At 39.1% G+C, this 15733-nt stretch overlaps 1 protein-coding gene across 3 annotated transcripts; it reads left to right on the forward strand.

Annotated features, from left to right (window-relative positions):
* The first annotated feature begins 737 nt into the window (after window positions 1-737).
* On the forward strand, window positions 738-13981 carry Piga (phosphatidylinositol glycan anchor biosynthesis, class A). 3 transcript variants are annotated; one of them, XR_001231864.1, is made up of 7 exons: window positions 743-794; window positions 3409-4293; window positions 8464-8596; window positions 9152-9284; window positions 9436-9642; window positions 11400-11588; window positions 12327-12408. XR_001231864.1 is itself a non-coding variant. In XM_005409170.2 (6 exons), the coding sequence occupies exons 2-6, from the start codon at window positions 3579-3581 to the stop codon at window positions 12591-12593; spliced, it is 1455 nt and encodes a 484-aa protein (XP_005409227.1). In that variant the 5' UTR covers window positions 738-794; window positions 3517-3578; the 3' UTR covers window positions 12594-13981. The 3 variants fall into 3 exon arrangements, 2 of the variants coding, with proteins under 2 accessions (XP_005409227.1, XP_013362468.1); XM_005409170.2 differs by lacking the exon at window positions 11400-11588 and having other exon boundaries at window positions 738-794; window positions 3517-4293; window positions 12327-13981; XM_013507014.1 differs by lacking the exon at window positions 11400-11588 and having other exon boundaries at window positions 12327-13981.
* The last annotated feature ends 1752 nt before the right edge of the window (window positions 13982-15733 follow it).

Raw genomic sequence — 15733 nt, forward strand, 5'->3', positions numbered from 1 at the left:
CTCAGAAAGGAATTGGTTCTCAAAAGTGCAAGCTAGTGGGGCTGGGAACTGCAAGTGCTGGCTGTAAAGGTGAATGATCATCAGCTCACTCCTACTGATTCTTCAGCCTTCTAGCCAAGCATCAGTCATCACAGCTAGTTGAACCAGTTTGAGCGGGACTAGGTATTTCAGATCTCCCCGCCCCAGAGTGCAGGGTTGCCAGATAAAATACAGATGTGCCCTTGAATTTGAATTTTAAATAAACACCGAGTAATTGTTTAGTGACATCTCCAATATTTGGAACATACTTATATGAAATTCTAAGTTCATATTTTTATTTATTTTGATTTGCTTTGATTTTAAAAATTTGTGTATTTTTACACAAATGCTGCGTCTGGCAACCCCAAGAATTAGCACGGTTCTGCTGTGGCAAATAATCATAAATAGAACGCCACCATGACCCTGGATTTCAGTAGCCTTCTTGCCCAAGTCTCACCAATCAGAAGCAAGCAGGGTGATAACCAGCTTCCTGAAAAGAGACGCTGTAACTAGGCAACCAGAGGGCGAACCCCCCCCAACCTTCCGCAGCATCCAATAGGCATGCGCAAACGCACGCTGACGCTACCTCCCACGCTGAGGGGTGGGGACGACTGAGCGTCGCTCTTGCACGTGATCTAAGCACCACTTTTTGATTGTCTGACTCGGGGGCGCGGCGCTCGGGCGCGGACGCCCCGGATTGGTGCTTCGGAAATGCGAGGCGGGACTCTGGCTATAGCCGCGGGAGGTCCGGACACAGGCGGCCATGGGACTCGCCGGTAAGTGCGCGTCTGTTCTCTCCTTTCTGGCGCTCTCTCCTGCATGGGACGGAGCTGTGCTGTTCGCGTGGGAGCCTGGCAGGCTATAAAACAGGTGAAGCCTACTGGGCTTCAGGCCCGGAAGCCGGGTCTGAGGATCCGCAGAGTGGAGTGGGGCCAAGGGGATTGGAGAGCTGGAGCCAGTTCGGTGGCTGAGATTGGCAGGGGACTGGGATCTCGGGGACCTGGAGTCTCAGACCCCTGCCCACTTTCCGGCCGTTTTCCTCCTTCCTTTGGGCGTGGCCAGATACTGCCTGACTCTGTGGGGTCGCTGACAGCGGGGTGTCTCCTCCTTGGCTCTTGGGCTACCTCTCAAGGAGTGCAACCCGGGTAGCGCCCAAGGATTCTGTAAAAGTGCTGTCCTCTTCATCTCCAGCCTCCACTTGCACTGCCTAAGGCTCCTCAGGAGCCTCTGCTGCTAAGGACTTTGTGCGGTTCCTTGGCCACGGGCAAAAAATTGAAGATCTTCACGAGTTTGCCACTGAAGGGGCTGAGTGGGAGCCTTGGACAGATCGCTCAAAGTTGTCTGGCTTCTCATTTTTAAGGAGAGAGATTCGGTTCAAATCTAAGATTCTACGAGTGTGCTGTACAAGCTTTTAAATGATGAAGGTGTTGGGAGTGATAATCGGATGGCAGGCAGACTCTTTAATGTTGCGGATTAATGACAAAAAAATTAAGTAATTTCATTTGGCTCACTACTGTTTTCGTTATCATTCATCTTTTAAAACTGCATAGAACTGGAAGTTCAGGTTTAGGTGACAAAACACAGTAAGACACTTGTTAGTTAAACCACTTAAAAGTGCAAGTTTGAGGAATCTCAGTATTTGGTAATACTGAATATTAATTATTACATTATGTTCCACACACATTGATGGAGTATTTCTGGGAATATATTTAAGCTATAGATGAGTTTGTTGGAGAGAATTGGTAGTTCAGACTTCACACAGTTAATTTGTATTTTCTGATTTTGCAGTTGAAATTTGAAACTCAGAGCTTTAGGATGACTTCTGTTTGTATAGTTGAGTTTCTGGAGCTCTGGAAATCTTATTTGTAAAGCTAAGAAGATTTTCACCGGGTCTCCAAGACGCTCTAGCTTTAGAAGTCCTAAGAATCTATAGTAGTACTGCATCCTGAGTGAATATTTCGCACTGACCTGACTTTGGAGGACCCCAGAGATAAACATTACCCACTTTAGGTTGTAGGAAACGGCCCCACATTTAGCCCATCTCTAGTTTAGCCTTTATTTTCAGATTCCACACTGAAAGGGGACAGTCATGGAGGAAACACTATGTAATAGAAAGAATGGTTAAGAAGACAAGTGATGGGAGCAGTTTGATTATCATCATCTTTGAATAAGAAGGGAGAAAATTTGGACTGTCCATTGCATAAGCTCCAGGTGCCCTTGGAAAGAGATGGTCTCAAAAAGACAATTCCAGCTCCAGTTATATTTTAGTGTAAACACAAAGCTAATACTAGAAGAACTTTATGAGATTAATTGCATCAGTGGCTAAGCTGTAGAGCAGAGATCAGCAAACTTTCAGTGAAGAGCCAGATGGTAAATATTTTAGACTCTGTTGGTCATATGGTCCCTGTCGCAGCCACTCTGCCATTATAGCCCAAAAGTAGCCATTCACATAAATGAATGGGCAGGCCTGTGTTGCTGTAAAACTTTATTTACAAAAATAAGGAGTGGACCATTGTAAGTAGATTCAAATCCTGGTCTGTTTTATTTATACTGTTCTGTAAAACCTCCCTGAGACTTAGTGGTGTGAAACAGCAACCATTTTACTATTTTTCATGATGTTGCAATCTACTGGGATTAGCTAGTGATGCTTCTGCTATTCTTGCCAGTGGTCGCCAGGGAGGCTGCTTTTAGGGAGTAGCAATTTGGCTAGAAACTGGACCCCGAAAACAGGGCAGTGGCTGGGGTCTGGTTTTCTCCATGTAGTCTGAGAGCTTTTCCCTTTTCACATTGCCTCCCTGATGCCTTTCCAGCATAGTACCGTAGCTGGACTTAAGTGATTGCTTAGAGTAGCCGGGAGTACTTAAGTGGAAGCCACTAGGCCTTCTTGAGGCCAAGGATACACATTTGCACATCACTTTTTCCTGCATCCTATGTGTTAAACTAGATCCAAATGCAAGCAGCAGGAACGATCAGCGGTGAAACAGTTGTACTACCTCTAAAAAGCTGAGTGATGAGGGACAAATTTCTTAACCTCCTTAAGCTTTACTTTCCGTTTACAATATGGACTTCATTGTAGGGTTTCAGTGATGTTACAGTAAAATGTAGAAAACATTTTAGCACGTAGTGCCTGATATAGAGTTAATAAGTAGAAGCTGGTGAAGTGATACAGTAGAACGGAAATAAGCATATGTGTATGTGTGCATTTATATTTAATAACGAACTCTCTAGCATGGCACACCATTATATAGTGTGGTATAACAGGCACAATTTTGAGTAGCAGTATTTTTACAGCGAAATTAAGACATTGCAGAGTCTAGTTGCATGGTATAGTAAATGCTAAGCGTGTAAGTGTCAAATGAGTAAATTCATTATGTGCTTTTTTATTTCTAGGGGAAAAGCTGATAAATGTACTTTAACATTAAAAGTACTGCTAATGGGGTTTGGAATATGGAATGCCTGTGTCTCTGAGCTGAGATCCTGTTTTCCTCTCTTTTTCAGGTAACAGAGGACACATATCTTAGCCGGGTTGCTCTAAGAACCAATGTCTGAACCACTTCAGCATGGCTTATAGAGGAGGAGGGGGGCATGTCAAGCCTCCCTCAGCTCTATGCTCCTCCGTTAACTCTGGAAAGTTTTCCACCTGTACAGCCCTTTCTCATAATATATGCATGGTATCTGACTTTTTCTACCCAAACATGGGAGGAGTGGAAAGCCACATATACCAGCTCTCTCAGTGCCTGATTCAAAGAGGGCACAAGGTCATAATTGTTACCCATGCTTACAGAGATCGAAAAGGCATCCGTTACCTCACTAATGGCCTCAAAGTCTATTACTTGCCTCTGAAAGTCATGTACAACCAATCTACAGCCACGACCCTCTTTCACAGTCTGCCATTGCTCAGGTACATATTTGTTCGGGAGAGAGTCACAATAGTCCATTCCCATAGTTCTTTTTCTTCCATGGCCCATGATGCTCTCTTCCACGCCAAGACAATGGGGCTCCATACAGTCTTCACGGACCATTCCCTCTTTGGATTTGCTGATGTCAGCTCGGTGCTCACAAACAAGCTTCTAACTGTGTCGCTCTGTGACACAAACCACATCATTTGTGTCTCTTATACTAGTAAGGAAAATACTGTACTAAGAGCAGCACTGAAGCCTGAAATAGTGTCCGTCATTCCTAATGCGGTAGATCCTACTGACTTCACTCCAGATCCATTTAGGAGACATGATAGTATAACTATTGTTGTTGTCAGCAGACTTGTTTACAGAAAAGGTAATGAAACGATAGCTGTATTTGCATTGCAGACTTTTTTCCTTATAGAAAGCTGTTGAATACTTGTATCTAATGATTGTTTGGCTTTTTATTTTGTTTTATGTTTTTATAATGACTTCTTCATTAACTGTAGCAAAGAATCTGATCTTGGTTTATACATCCAAGAAGAGAAGTTTTTAGTGATGAATGCTACCTCCAACCTTGGATGTTTTAATAGTTACAGAAAAATAAAAATAACCTGATGCTGTTTAGTTGGTAGGATCTTTTAAAAAATTAAATCAGCCCCCCACATATGATAAGAAATAAAGGACAAGAGCTTATCACGTGGCCTTTTCTTTGTGATTACTGAAGTAACGTCTTTGCAGATGTTTTAAAAGCTAAGAAAAACACAAACATGAAAAGTAAAGTTAGCTGTAACTACATTATTCAGAGATGACCCAAAGGAAGGCTTCGATTTATAGCTTCCTGTCTGTTATGCATGGGTATATATGCTTAAAATCAGTGGGCTTATTCTGCATACTACTGTTTCGTAGTTGCTTGTTTCATTTAATCATATATATGATGTTAATAACATTGGCAGGTAAGTGATTAATTGAGGAGGATTAAATGGGCCATGGTCAGAGGCTGGCTGTATCCCACTGTGTGATCGAGGATGAGTTACTTAACATCTCTATCTCAGTTTTTTCATTGGTTTAATTCAAGTGACAGTGGGAACTTTGTGAAAGTTCAGTGATGTACTTAGCCTAGGTTGTGCTCGATAAGTGCTCGCTGTTAGCAAGAAGGATTGTTTATAGTACCTTTGCAACAGTAATGGATACTACTGTAGAATTTATGGAGGCTTGTTTATCAGCACTCTGAACAGTGGTTAGGTTATTAGAAACATTAGTCTTCTCGGTGCTGTTTGAAAATCTGTTTAGTAATCAAGTGTCACTTAAAGTTGGGCCTCATGAAAAATAATACGTAGTCTCAAATATTTGAACTTGACTCAAAACGTTATTAATACACTGAATTGCCAGTGCTTGGTCATGGAGCTGCAGACTTTGAGTACTGGTTCACTGATTTCACCTGTGTCATCTTGTGCAGTCACCTTCACAAAGCATAATAATCTACTGTTGCCACCTGGGTTGTTTTTTTTTTTTGAAGTGGGGTGAAAACCTAAAGGTACATTAAGCAATATGCTTCTGGGTTTTTCATTTGCTTTCAGTTTTACACAGTAGTTTGGTCATCCCTCATCTGATAAGAATGTTTTTCTGTGACTGTGCTTTATTAGATTTTTCAAACTACTCAGCTCAGTTTTCATAGAAACTTAAGGTTGTCAGTTTATGTGGTATTTAATTACCCTGTTCAGTGGCAAATGCAGCTGAAATCACATTCGTGCACAAATGCCACAGATTCTTGGTAAGCAAGTATAGCAGTGTACTGGGGACAGCCCCAAAATCTAGATGTAGGCCTCTGTCAGTGTAGTTCACATTTGGAATAGAAAGTCTACTTAAGTGGAGGTGGTGAGAAGACTTGGACCGAGCTGCATTTTCTGGGTGAGGATCGTGATGTGTGTCTATTCTTTCATCAGGAGGATATGAATCAGCTGGCGTTCTTCTCTGTTCTACTTGGTGCATTGGTGATGTGTTTATTATAGCCTAGAAAGTGTGCCTGATTTATTTTTAATCGAATAACATACTTTTACGAGATGGGCAAGAAAGAATGTGTGTGTGTGTGTGTGTGTGTGTGTGTGTGTGTGTGTAAGTGTCATAGAGGATCAGCAAAATTAACTGCTTGTACCTATTACCTCTGCTTCACTAGTGTGGTGTTTTAATCAGCTGAGCTAATCACCAGTGGAGTGGAGGTTACAGTCTTTCCTGTTCTCAGTTCAGTGCTCAAATATTTATCGAAGCTTTTCCATATGTGAGGCCCTCTGCAAAAATAATATTCTACTAAGGAATGACCACATCCATAGCCCAAAAGTGAGTAATTATATTAATGGTCCATTCTTTATTATCAAATCAATTTCCTCTGGAGGTGTTCATTGGACCAGCTATGAGAAGCCCGTTGAGGTGGATTAATTAAGAAGATAAATCCAGATTTTCTTTGCCTGTGTTTCCTGGCTGGCTGCTCCTGAGCCGTCTTCTTTCCAGCCTGCTTTGCCCTCGGTTGGCGTTTCGCAGTGCTCCGTGTGTGCTGACACAGCCCACTTCTTGCTGTAGCGCTGACGATAACCTAACAATGTGTTCTGCAGTTGTGAAAATCTGTGCCCGACGCAGCACCTCACTTGGCCCTCCCAACAACTGTAGGCACATGTTACCTGCTTGTAACACACAAAGCAACAGTCTCAGGATATGTAACTCTCCCAGGTTACACAGTAAGTAACAGATGACAAATATGAGTCCAGCTCTTCTGGAGTTCAGGTTTCCTGTTCCCTAGCTGGGTCACTATGTCCTAGGACAGATCAGAAGGTTCAGATACTTTTAGACTGAGTGTTAAAAGCAATTCAAGCCAGGAATTTTCCTTGTCTATTTTATGTGAGGATGGCAATTAAGTCTTTGAATGTTCCATTGTGTTACAATCTTAGAGGCACCAGAATAATCTTTTGGACTGAAGGGGAAAACCTTTTATTCCTAGAATACTATTATATAGCATTAATAGTATTAATCAGTTTCTTTACTTTTATGGTGCTTGTTAGTATTAAAAGGTATAGTGCGTTTAAAGTACTAACATAGTAAGAATTCAGTACGTAGTAGCTGTTATCAGCAGTTATGATTATTGCTCCACTTTTGTTTAAAGTGGACTTTTAACCTTGTATTACAAAGGAAGGAAATGGGAAGAAGGGTGAAGGACAAAGTAAAAGGAAGAAAATGTGGGAGGCTAAATGTTAACGGTCATTAATTCACTTTCTGGTTTATTTAGAAATCCAGTGAATGGATTTGGTAATAGACTTGAAACACAGTTAGCTAAGACTTTAATGAGAAGCCTTCCTAATTAAAAAAAAACTACATGGGTATTTTCTTACATATAATATTTTGAAAATACCAACAGAGTTTGCTTAATGAATCCTACTTTGCATTAATAAAAATGACCATATATATGTATAATTTCAGCCACTGTTTTATAAGTCTGCCTATTTTGAATAAGATCAGTATAAGAAATCCAGTGTGTGAGCACACACACATTTATTTTTAATGAATAAACAGGTCTACTTGAATTATTTTATGTTTCCTTTTATTTCTAAATGTATATGAATAGTTGTCAATGAACTAAATTCCCAGGTAATGCCAACATTGCTGTGGCTTTGGGTAGTCATTAACTTGCAGACTAGTAGGGCATGATTTATTCAATTGCCTTGTATTATCTGAGGTGTTCTTTATGTAATGTAGGAAAATAATTTCTTTTGAAGAAAGGAATAAAGATGAATCCTTTTTGCTCTGTGGATTGGAATGATCTGACCGTTGCAGTCCTACTGCCTTTACCTACCTATTCTCAGGAAGTAGGGTAGAGCTGATTTGAATGGACTGTTTTTTTTTTTTTTTAACTTTATGGCAAATACTGTAGTGTTTGTTGCAAAATTCTCCATGCAAGCTGAGTTTTGAACAAAGTGGAGGCAGCATTTAGACTTTATTGCTTAACTCTTTTTTGTGGCAGGAAATGGAGTCATAGGCTGATAGAATTTTATAACTGAAAGAGACCTTGGGATTTTAGGTACATATATCTCTGCATTTGATAGATTAGTGTACTTAGCTGTGATCAAAGGGCTTGCTTGTTAAAAAAGAGGAAGGAAGAAAAGAAACTGGGGCAAGACCCAGATCTCTAGCTCCAGTAGGCTGTGTGCTATGGAGAAGAATAACTGAAACGTTAGTTAGCTAACTTCAATATTTAATACCTTTTGTAAAAGGAGACAACGTGTCCAAGTAAATCACTTAAGTAGGTTGAAACAGTTGTCCATAATTTGGTTGTGTAAAAGGTAACAATGCATGTCAGGGTCTGTATCTTCAAGAATTACAACCCTTGGGGACTGTTGGCAGTTTGTGAATGATTCCACTCCCAGGATAGGTGTGAGACAGTAAATTTGTGTATTTCAAAAATGCTATACCTAATATTTAATAAGGAAGTTCTCAGTAGTTCTGATGAATTTTGAAGTTGAAACATTAATATCTCCAACATTCAACTTTATGTTTTCAGGTACCGATTTGCTTTGTGGCATAATACCTGAACTCTGTCAGAAGTATCAAAATTTAAATTTCATAATTGGCGGAGAGGGACCAAAGAGAATTATTTTGGAAGAAGTACGGGAAAGATACCAGCTACATGACAGGTACTGATGGCTTTCATATTGTGGGTAAGAAAATATCAATTACCGATGTTTGGTTTTGACTGCGTGCCTGCCTTAGATGTGCTGCTTCTCCTCCATGTAACTGATATGCAAATGTAATGCAAGACCTGTTTTTAAAGAATTTATATAAAATGAAAAACACAATTAAAATTCACAATTTCATTTTTTCTGTTAGCCTGATATTTGACATTGGGGAATAGGTGTTGGAAACATCATAAAGCCCAAAAACAAAGCACTGTGATTGGGAATATTTACAGATTTCCATGTCATATCACTATTTTCATTAAACACATACTAGGTTTGGGGAAGATCAAATTTGTATATGTTAAAAAGTTAGAAATATGTTCATTTTATGAGTTGTATCTCAGCTTTATAGGGCTTTTTTAGCTAGGTATTTGGTTATACTAATGTTTTGAGGTGGAAAACATTAGCACTAGTAGGAATCTGCATATAAATAGCTGACTTGGCTTAGAAATTAAATGTTCGGAGCATGATTTTTCATTCCCTTTTTTCTTCCCCTCTCATTTAAAAAATCAGGGTGCGTCTTTTGGGAGCTTTAGAACACAAGGATGTTAGAGATGTCTTAGTTCAAGGACATATTTTTCTTAATACCTCCCTTACCGAAGCATTCTGCATGGCAATTGTGGAAGCAGCCAGTTGTGGTTTACAGGTAAAAAGCTTTAAGTGTTACATTGTGGGGATTTCTTTATCTGTATTTCGAAAAAATAATAGGACACATGTCATGATCATTTTTAACTTCATTTTGATGATTTTCCTGAGGTGGTTATCAGTGGATCATGTGTTCCTTTTTTCTCTTGAAGGTTGTAAGTACCAAGGTTGGTGGAATTCCTGAGGTGCTTCCAGAAAGTCTCATTGTTCTTTGTGAGCCTTCAGTAAAATCTCTGTGTGAAGGGTTGGAAAAAGCTATTTTCCAGCTGAAGTCGGGGACACTTCCAACCCCAGAAAATATCCATAACATAGTAAAGACTTTCTACACCTGGAAGAATGTTGCGCGAAGAACTGAAAAGGTACGTCACATGCTGAGAAAAAAGTTTATCTGAGCTCTTACTTGATGTTTCACGTACCATTTGGTTTCTCTTATATACAAGTTGGCCATTAATGTTTCTGGTTAAGTTTATGGACTGTCTTCCATATGGAAAGAAATGAACTAAGGATTACTTTTTGTGTATGTGCTGGGCTAAGTTTCTATTCATATCATTGCATTAACATCTGAAAATATCATTAACGATTGATTAAACTGGGCTTGGGGAAACCACAGAATTTTCTAGAATTCCTGCAAATTAAAGGCAAAAGTAGTATTGATGTTTTCTTAAGACTGTTTATAATTCTAAATTATCTAGGTCTATTAGCAAATACATGGTTTTGGTGCTTACAGTTGCTTTGTAACTGTTAATATTTGATTCTGAACTACTTCTTGAACCTTCTGTCGTGCTTTTGCTAACCAATATAATTTCTACAGAAGAAAATGATTTTGGCATCTTTGGGTTAATAGAGAATATAGTAAGTTGGAATTGAAAGTAAACATGAAAAGTGGGGAAAATGAGGACAAATGGAAAGCAGCAACAGAGCACTCCTAAAAGGACAGGTACAGAAAATAGATTGCCACCTTAGCAGGAGAGTACGTGATGAGAAGTGGCTCCCAAAGGGCCTGCACTGCTTCTCAGTTTCATCCTTTAAGTCTTTCTCATGACTGCTTATGCTTTTGCCTCTTGCCATGTATCAGACTAAACGGAAACTGCAAGGTGTCTTCCACTGAATGCAGCTCTTTACTATAAAGTGTTCTTACGTGTTTTGAATTACAAGTTTCAATATACAAGATGAATCCATATTTGAATATGAATTCACAAACCTCTTTCTCTCCAAACGTGGTCATCGATAATAACGTGTACATTGAAATAAGATACTTCTGAAATAGCAGTTTTCAGCTGAAGGGTCTAAGGCATCTGACCTTCTAGAAAAGTCTTGGAGTTTCTCTGCCTTATGAGACAGCTTCCCTTTTCCTTTGGAAGTTGGAGTCTGGCACCCGTGGAAATGTGTGTTGCAATCAGCCTAGTAGCTACTTCATGCTCTGTGTCCTCCGTCTTCCTGTCTGTTATCTCCCAGTTCCCCCTCGAGTCTATTGTGACCTCTAGGGAGCAGAGATGGAATTTGTGGTATGGCTGGCAGGAATACATGGCTAGGCAGGTTTTTTGGAGATACGCCCTGATCGCCCTACAGAACCACAGCTCTGTAAATTGTCTTTACCTTCTTCGTAGACTTCATGCAACTTCAGAGCTCTGAGCTCTGATAGGTAAGAAATTCAGGGGGAAAAGGACTATGGTGACAGTTGTTGAGGAGCTAATTCAGATTGTTTTTATAATCATATTTCATGTAGTTATCTTTAAACTAATAGTGAAGCACATATATTTTTTCTCTTATGGTCTGGTAATTTGTAGCATACAGTTAGAACAAAGCAAATTCTCATCTATAACAGATTGTCACATTCTCTTTATAGAAGTAAATTATTATTTTATTGCTTAAGATAATAAATAACTTGACCTGAAATAGAGCTGGATAAACAGATCAGTTTGTATTTGGTCTTTTAACTGTAGGGCATTTTGATCCTTTTCAATCCTTTTTAGTTTAACTGTGCTATTTAGAAAATTGATCACAAAATTAAATTGGACTTCATGCTCTAAGCACACTATTCGATTACAATCTGCCAGCCTCAACATAATCCTCAACATCATTCTGATTAAAATGCTTGTATTTAAAATGTCCTCAGGGTAGAAGAGCTAGATGAAAACATGCCGTACCTTTGAAAGGCCACTGACCTGTAGAAGTTGCACTTGTTGTAACTTCTTGAACTCAAAAGAAGACAATTTGCAGGTCCATTATGTGAGACCAAGCACAAGTAATTCCCAAGTGCAATTGCAAAACAGGAATGCTGGCTCATTTGATGTGTTCTACACAGGTATATTTAAAGATCTTTGTTTTTAATATTTTAGAGTTTAGTGCCCCTCAGTTTTAAAAAGCAAGTCACGCACTACCAGTTCTCAGCAGTAGACTCTGTTTGCCAACATTTGACCTGTACTGCTTATTAAAGTTTACCCCATCTTCCCCTCTTCTGCTTGCAATCTCTGAAGTGTTTCTCCATATCCTTACCTACCATGCACAGCAGCATGGATGGCCTTGCACAGTTGTTGAAAGAAGAGCCTGTGTGTCCCCAGAAGCCCACTTACTGTAGTGCTGTAATTGTGCTTTTTGTCTGGCAGAGACCAGTGAGAGCTTTCTCCACCCAAAGCATCTGAAAAGGCTGGTCCTGTTTGAACACCTCTCAAGTCACTGCTCAATTAAATATCACCCCTGCAGTTGTGACCTGAAAAGCTATTTGGACTTTGCAGGACTTGGGTATTCTACTACTCGGCTGAAATTGATGCTGTTCTCCTAGGGGAAAGCAACTCTAGCTTATTCTTTGTATCACAGTGTCTAGCCCGGTGTTTTGCCCAGATTATGTGCCCAATAAGCTCTCAGTCAGATGGCATTCTTTATTGTGATGAAATTCATTAAGGGCATCGTTTTTGTAACAACACCAAACACTAGTGACTTCTGTTTGCATGTGTTTTGGAAACATTCTTGGTTAGGGTGGGTCGTCGTTTATGATTGGAATGCTCTGACTCCCAGCATTCATTCTTGGCCTTCTGTCCTCCAGGTGTATGAGTTGGTCTTGAAGGAAGATGTGTTGTCCGTGGACAAGCGGCTGGATAGGCTCATCTCTCACTGCGGCTCAGTCACAGGCCACATTTTTGCTCTGTTGGCTGTGCTCAACTATCTGTTCCTTATCGTACTGAGATGGATCACTCCAGATTCTGTCATTGATGTTGCAATAGATGCCACTGGCCCAAGGGGTGCCTGGACTCATCACTGTCCTCACAGTGAAAAAAGGGGTGAGAATGAGAAGGTGTCTAAAACGAGGTAGAAGAAAGCCTGCCTTGTAATGTTTTAAACATTTCTAACACTTCTATTAAGATGATTGAAAATAACCTTGCTATTTTTGTTTTTGTTTTTTGAAGTTAATTCAGTAAGTTATGCTACCTCTATATCATTCAATGTTTTAGTTTGAGGAAAGATAAAAACTTATGCAATTCCTGAGTGTAGAAACTTCTTGCACTTCTTCTTTACAGTTTAGGAGAGAACGGTTAAGCCACTCAGGTATGAAATTTTTCAGATACTGAAATCCCTCTAGCAGAGATGTTTTAACATTACTTTTTGAGAGCTTTGGGTGCTGAAGGGCCAAATGTTTCTGGGCATTTTTTGGCCAGTTTTTAATGTTAAACCGTTATGTAGACATTCACCAAATGTTTACAAGTTTTCTTTAGGGAAGTATACCAATTATGGGAACTCCTTTAAGTCATGTTCATATATATCTATTAGGCAGTAAAGCGATGCTCTTAAACGTTTATTGGGTCCTCTCAGTAGGTGTTACATATTTTCAGCAGGTTTCTTCGGATGGTCTCTTAGCTAACCAGCATGTTTTGATCACCTGCTGTGTGTAAACTGCTGTGAAGGACCAGGGATGCATTCACTCTTTGTTTATCACTTAGACAGCTTACTATAGTCATGGTTGACGTTAAAAGGTAAAATATCTAACATGCCAAAAATGCTTATGCTAGTTAGTGCCAGGAAGAAGTTGCTGGCATATTCCAGGTCCTTCTTTGATCCTATTGTATGCATTCTCTTAGGTAGAGCCTTCATCTTCAGTTCTGTTTATGAAGAGCCCTTTTGCTTTTTTAAATTCTAGGGACCGATATCACTGTTGATGATAGTGCAGAGAAAGCCTCCACATTTTTCAGTGCATAATTTAGTCCTCTGTAAATGCCTTCTTGTTATCTGAGCAGAATGTATGAGGTGTGCCATCTCAAAACCAGCTGCTACTCTACCCTTTTGATATGTCACTACCCTCCACTGTGGCCTAGCTGATGTCTGATAAGTGTTGTCAGTGTGGAACAGGCTTTACTCCAGAATGTTTTATTTATAGCAGACCAAGTCTGAAAATTTTAGGAACACAAGTCTCTTTGTGGATAGATGTTAACTGTAATCATTGTTGCCCAGAGCCATGGGTTTTTAACCCCCGATTATCCATGTGGTGTGTATTATTCTTTGAACTCTTCAGAATAAATTTTTGTGTAAAAGGACTGTGAAATCAAAATAATGAGGCACTTGTGTGTGCACTAGATAGATTCTGTCAGTATTGTGATTCTGTACAGGATATTTTTAATGACAGCATTCACAAAACGTCTTACCTTTTAAAAAGTATCTTCTAGGGGCTGGGGATTTAGCTCAGCGTCAAAGCGCCTGCCTGGCAAGTGCAAGGTCGTGAGTTCGGTTCCCGGTACCGGAGAAAAACCAAAAAAAAAAAAAAAAAAAAAAAAAAGTATCTTCTGCCTATTACCCGATTGCCACTGATATAAAAGAAATATATTAGCATTTTGTTTATACTAAAACACAGATGCAAGAGTGCAATTTTTACAATGTAGAAGTTAGGAATTCTTCCGTTGGAGAAAAATGGACTGACCCTAACCATTCAGTCTTACTAAGATTTTCATGTGTTGAAACTGACATAGTTATGAAATAAACAGTGCCAATATTCATGATAAAGTGAGAAATATTTAATATTTGGTTTTATTCTACTCAGCAGTTTTTAATGGTACACTACTGCTTTTACTTCTTGTTTTTTTTTTAGAAATTATTTAATTCTTGAATTGTCATTTATTTAAGATGAAAATAGAATTTTAAAGTGATTAGTTTTGCATATGAAATGTGTAATTTACAAGTCAAAATTATTTTACTTTTTTTAAACGGAAATAAATTTATTTGTCTTAAGTTAAATCTTCATTTTCAGGCTTCCTGGATACTTTAATTACAACTGTCAGTGTTGTACTGGTCAGTATGTGGAAACACATTGCTCTTCCTGCTCCTTACAATTATTTGCAAGTGAACTTACAATGATGACGACTTTATTAAAAGTAATTCTTTTTATGTTATAAGCAGTTGCACATGTAACTGATTTGTTAAAACATGCTACATGTCCAAAAATAAAGAATGACATTTTGACAATTTTCTGAATTTGTCTCATTTTATGGATAGAATATTATTTACTAGTGGAACAGGGTCCCACTCATCCCCTCCTCACCTTCTTGTTTAGCGTAATACATGTGTTGCTTGGTCTGTTCCCATTAGGGCTTGTGTATGATATGTCCCTCTAGGTTAGTGTTTTGGTGGCTGGGTCCTCAGTTCAGTGCGGCAGTGTCCAGAGGTGGGGACTTTGGAAAATGATTGGATGAGATCTCTTAACTTCATTAATAGATTATCTGTTGATGGATTCATAATTTGATGATATTATTGAGAGGTTGTGGAAACAAGAGATGGGACCTCGTTGAAGGGAGTGGGTCATGGAGCTGGGACTGTATTGTCTCTGTAGACCTCTTCCCTCTGGCTCTGTGCATTCAATTTTCTGGCTGCCATGAGGTGAGCAGCTTTCCTGTATCACTCATTTCTGCCATATTTCTACCGCCTCCCAGGCCCCAAAACAATGGAGCCAGCTTATCAAGGCTGACCCCTTTGAAACTGTGTCAAAGTAAATCTTTTCCCTTTACTTTGATTTTTTTCAGATATTTTGCCACAGTAACTAAATGCTGACTGACATTCAGTATAAAAGGAAATCTCCAGATAATGAGTCACTGCCTTATTTCTAGAATGTATGCTCTTTATTACTCTATAGAATTACAAGTGCAGTTATGGCTTTCTTTTCTGATCCAAATAGGTATTGTTTTTCACTGATAATTACATTAGAAAAATGAATACATCTGTATGTTATTTTGTGTGAACTGTGTAATACCTTATTTCTTGCCAGCTGTTTTAAGAGAAACTGGAATTTTTACTTTATGAGAGCCTAGCTTTTCCCACCCTTTGTGTTAGAAGCAGTGGAAAGCAATCATCTGCATTTATATGTTCTGATTTACCTTACCACAACTTATTTCTGGCATCATCAGGGTACCATGGATATGTGTTTCTTTTGTGAAGTATTTTTTTTTTTTTTTTTTTTTTTTTTTTTTTTTT

Source organism: Chinchilla lanigera, unplaced genomic scaffold (assembly GCF_000276665.1).
Source record: "Chinchilla lanigera isolate Chin_1 unplaced genomic scaffold, ChiLan1.0 scaffold00118, whole genome shotgun sequence".
Taxonomy (NCBI): Eukaryota; Metazoa; Chordata; class Mammalia; order Rodentia; family Chinchillidae; genus Chinchilla; species Chinchilla lanigera.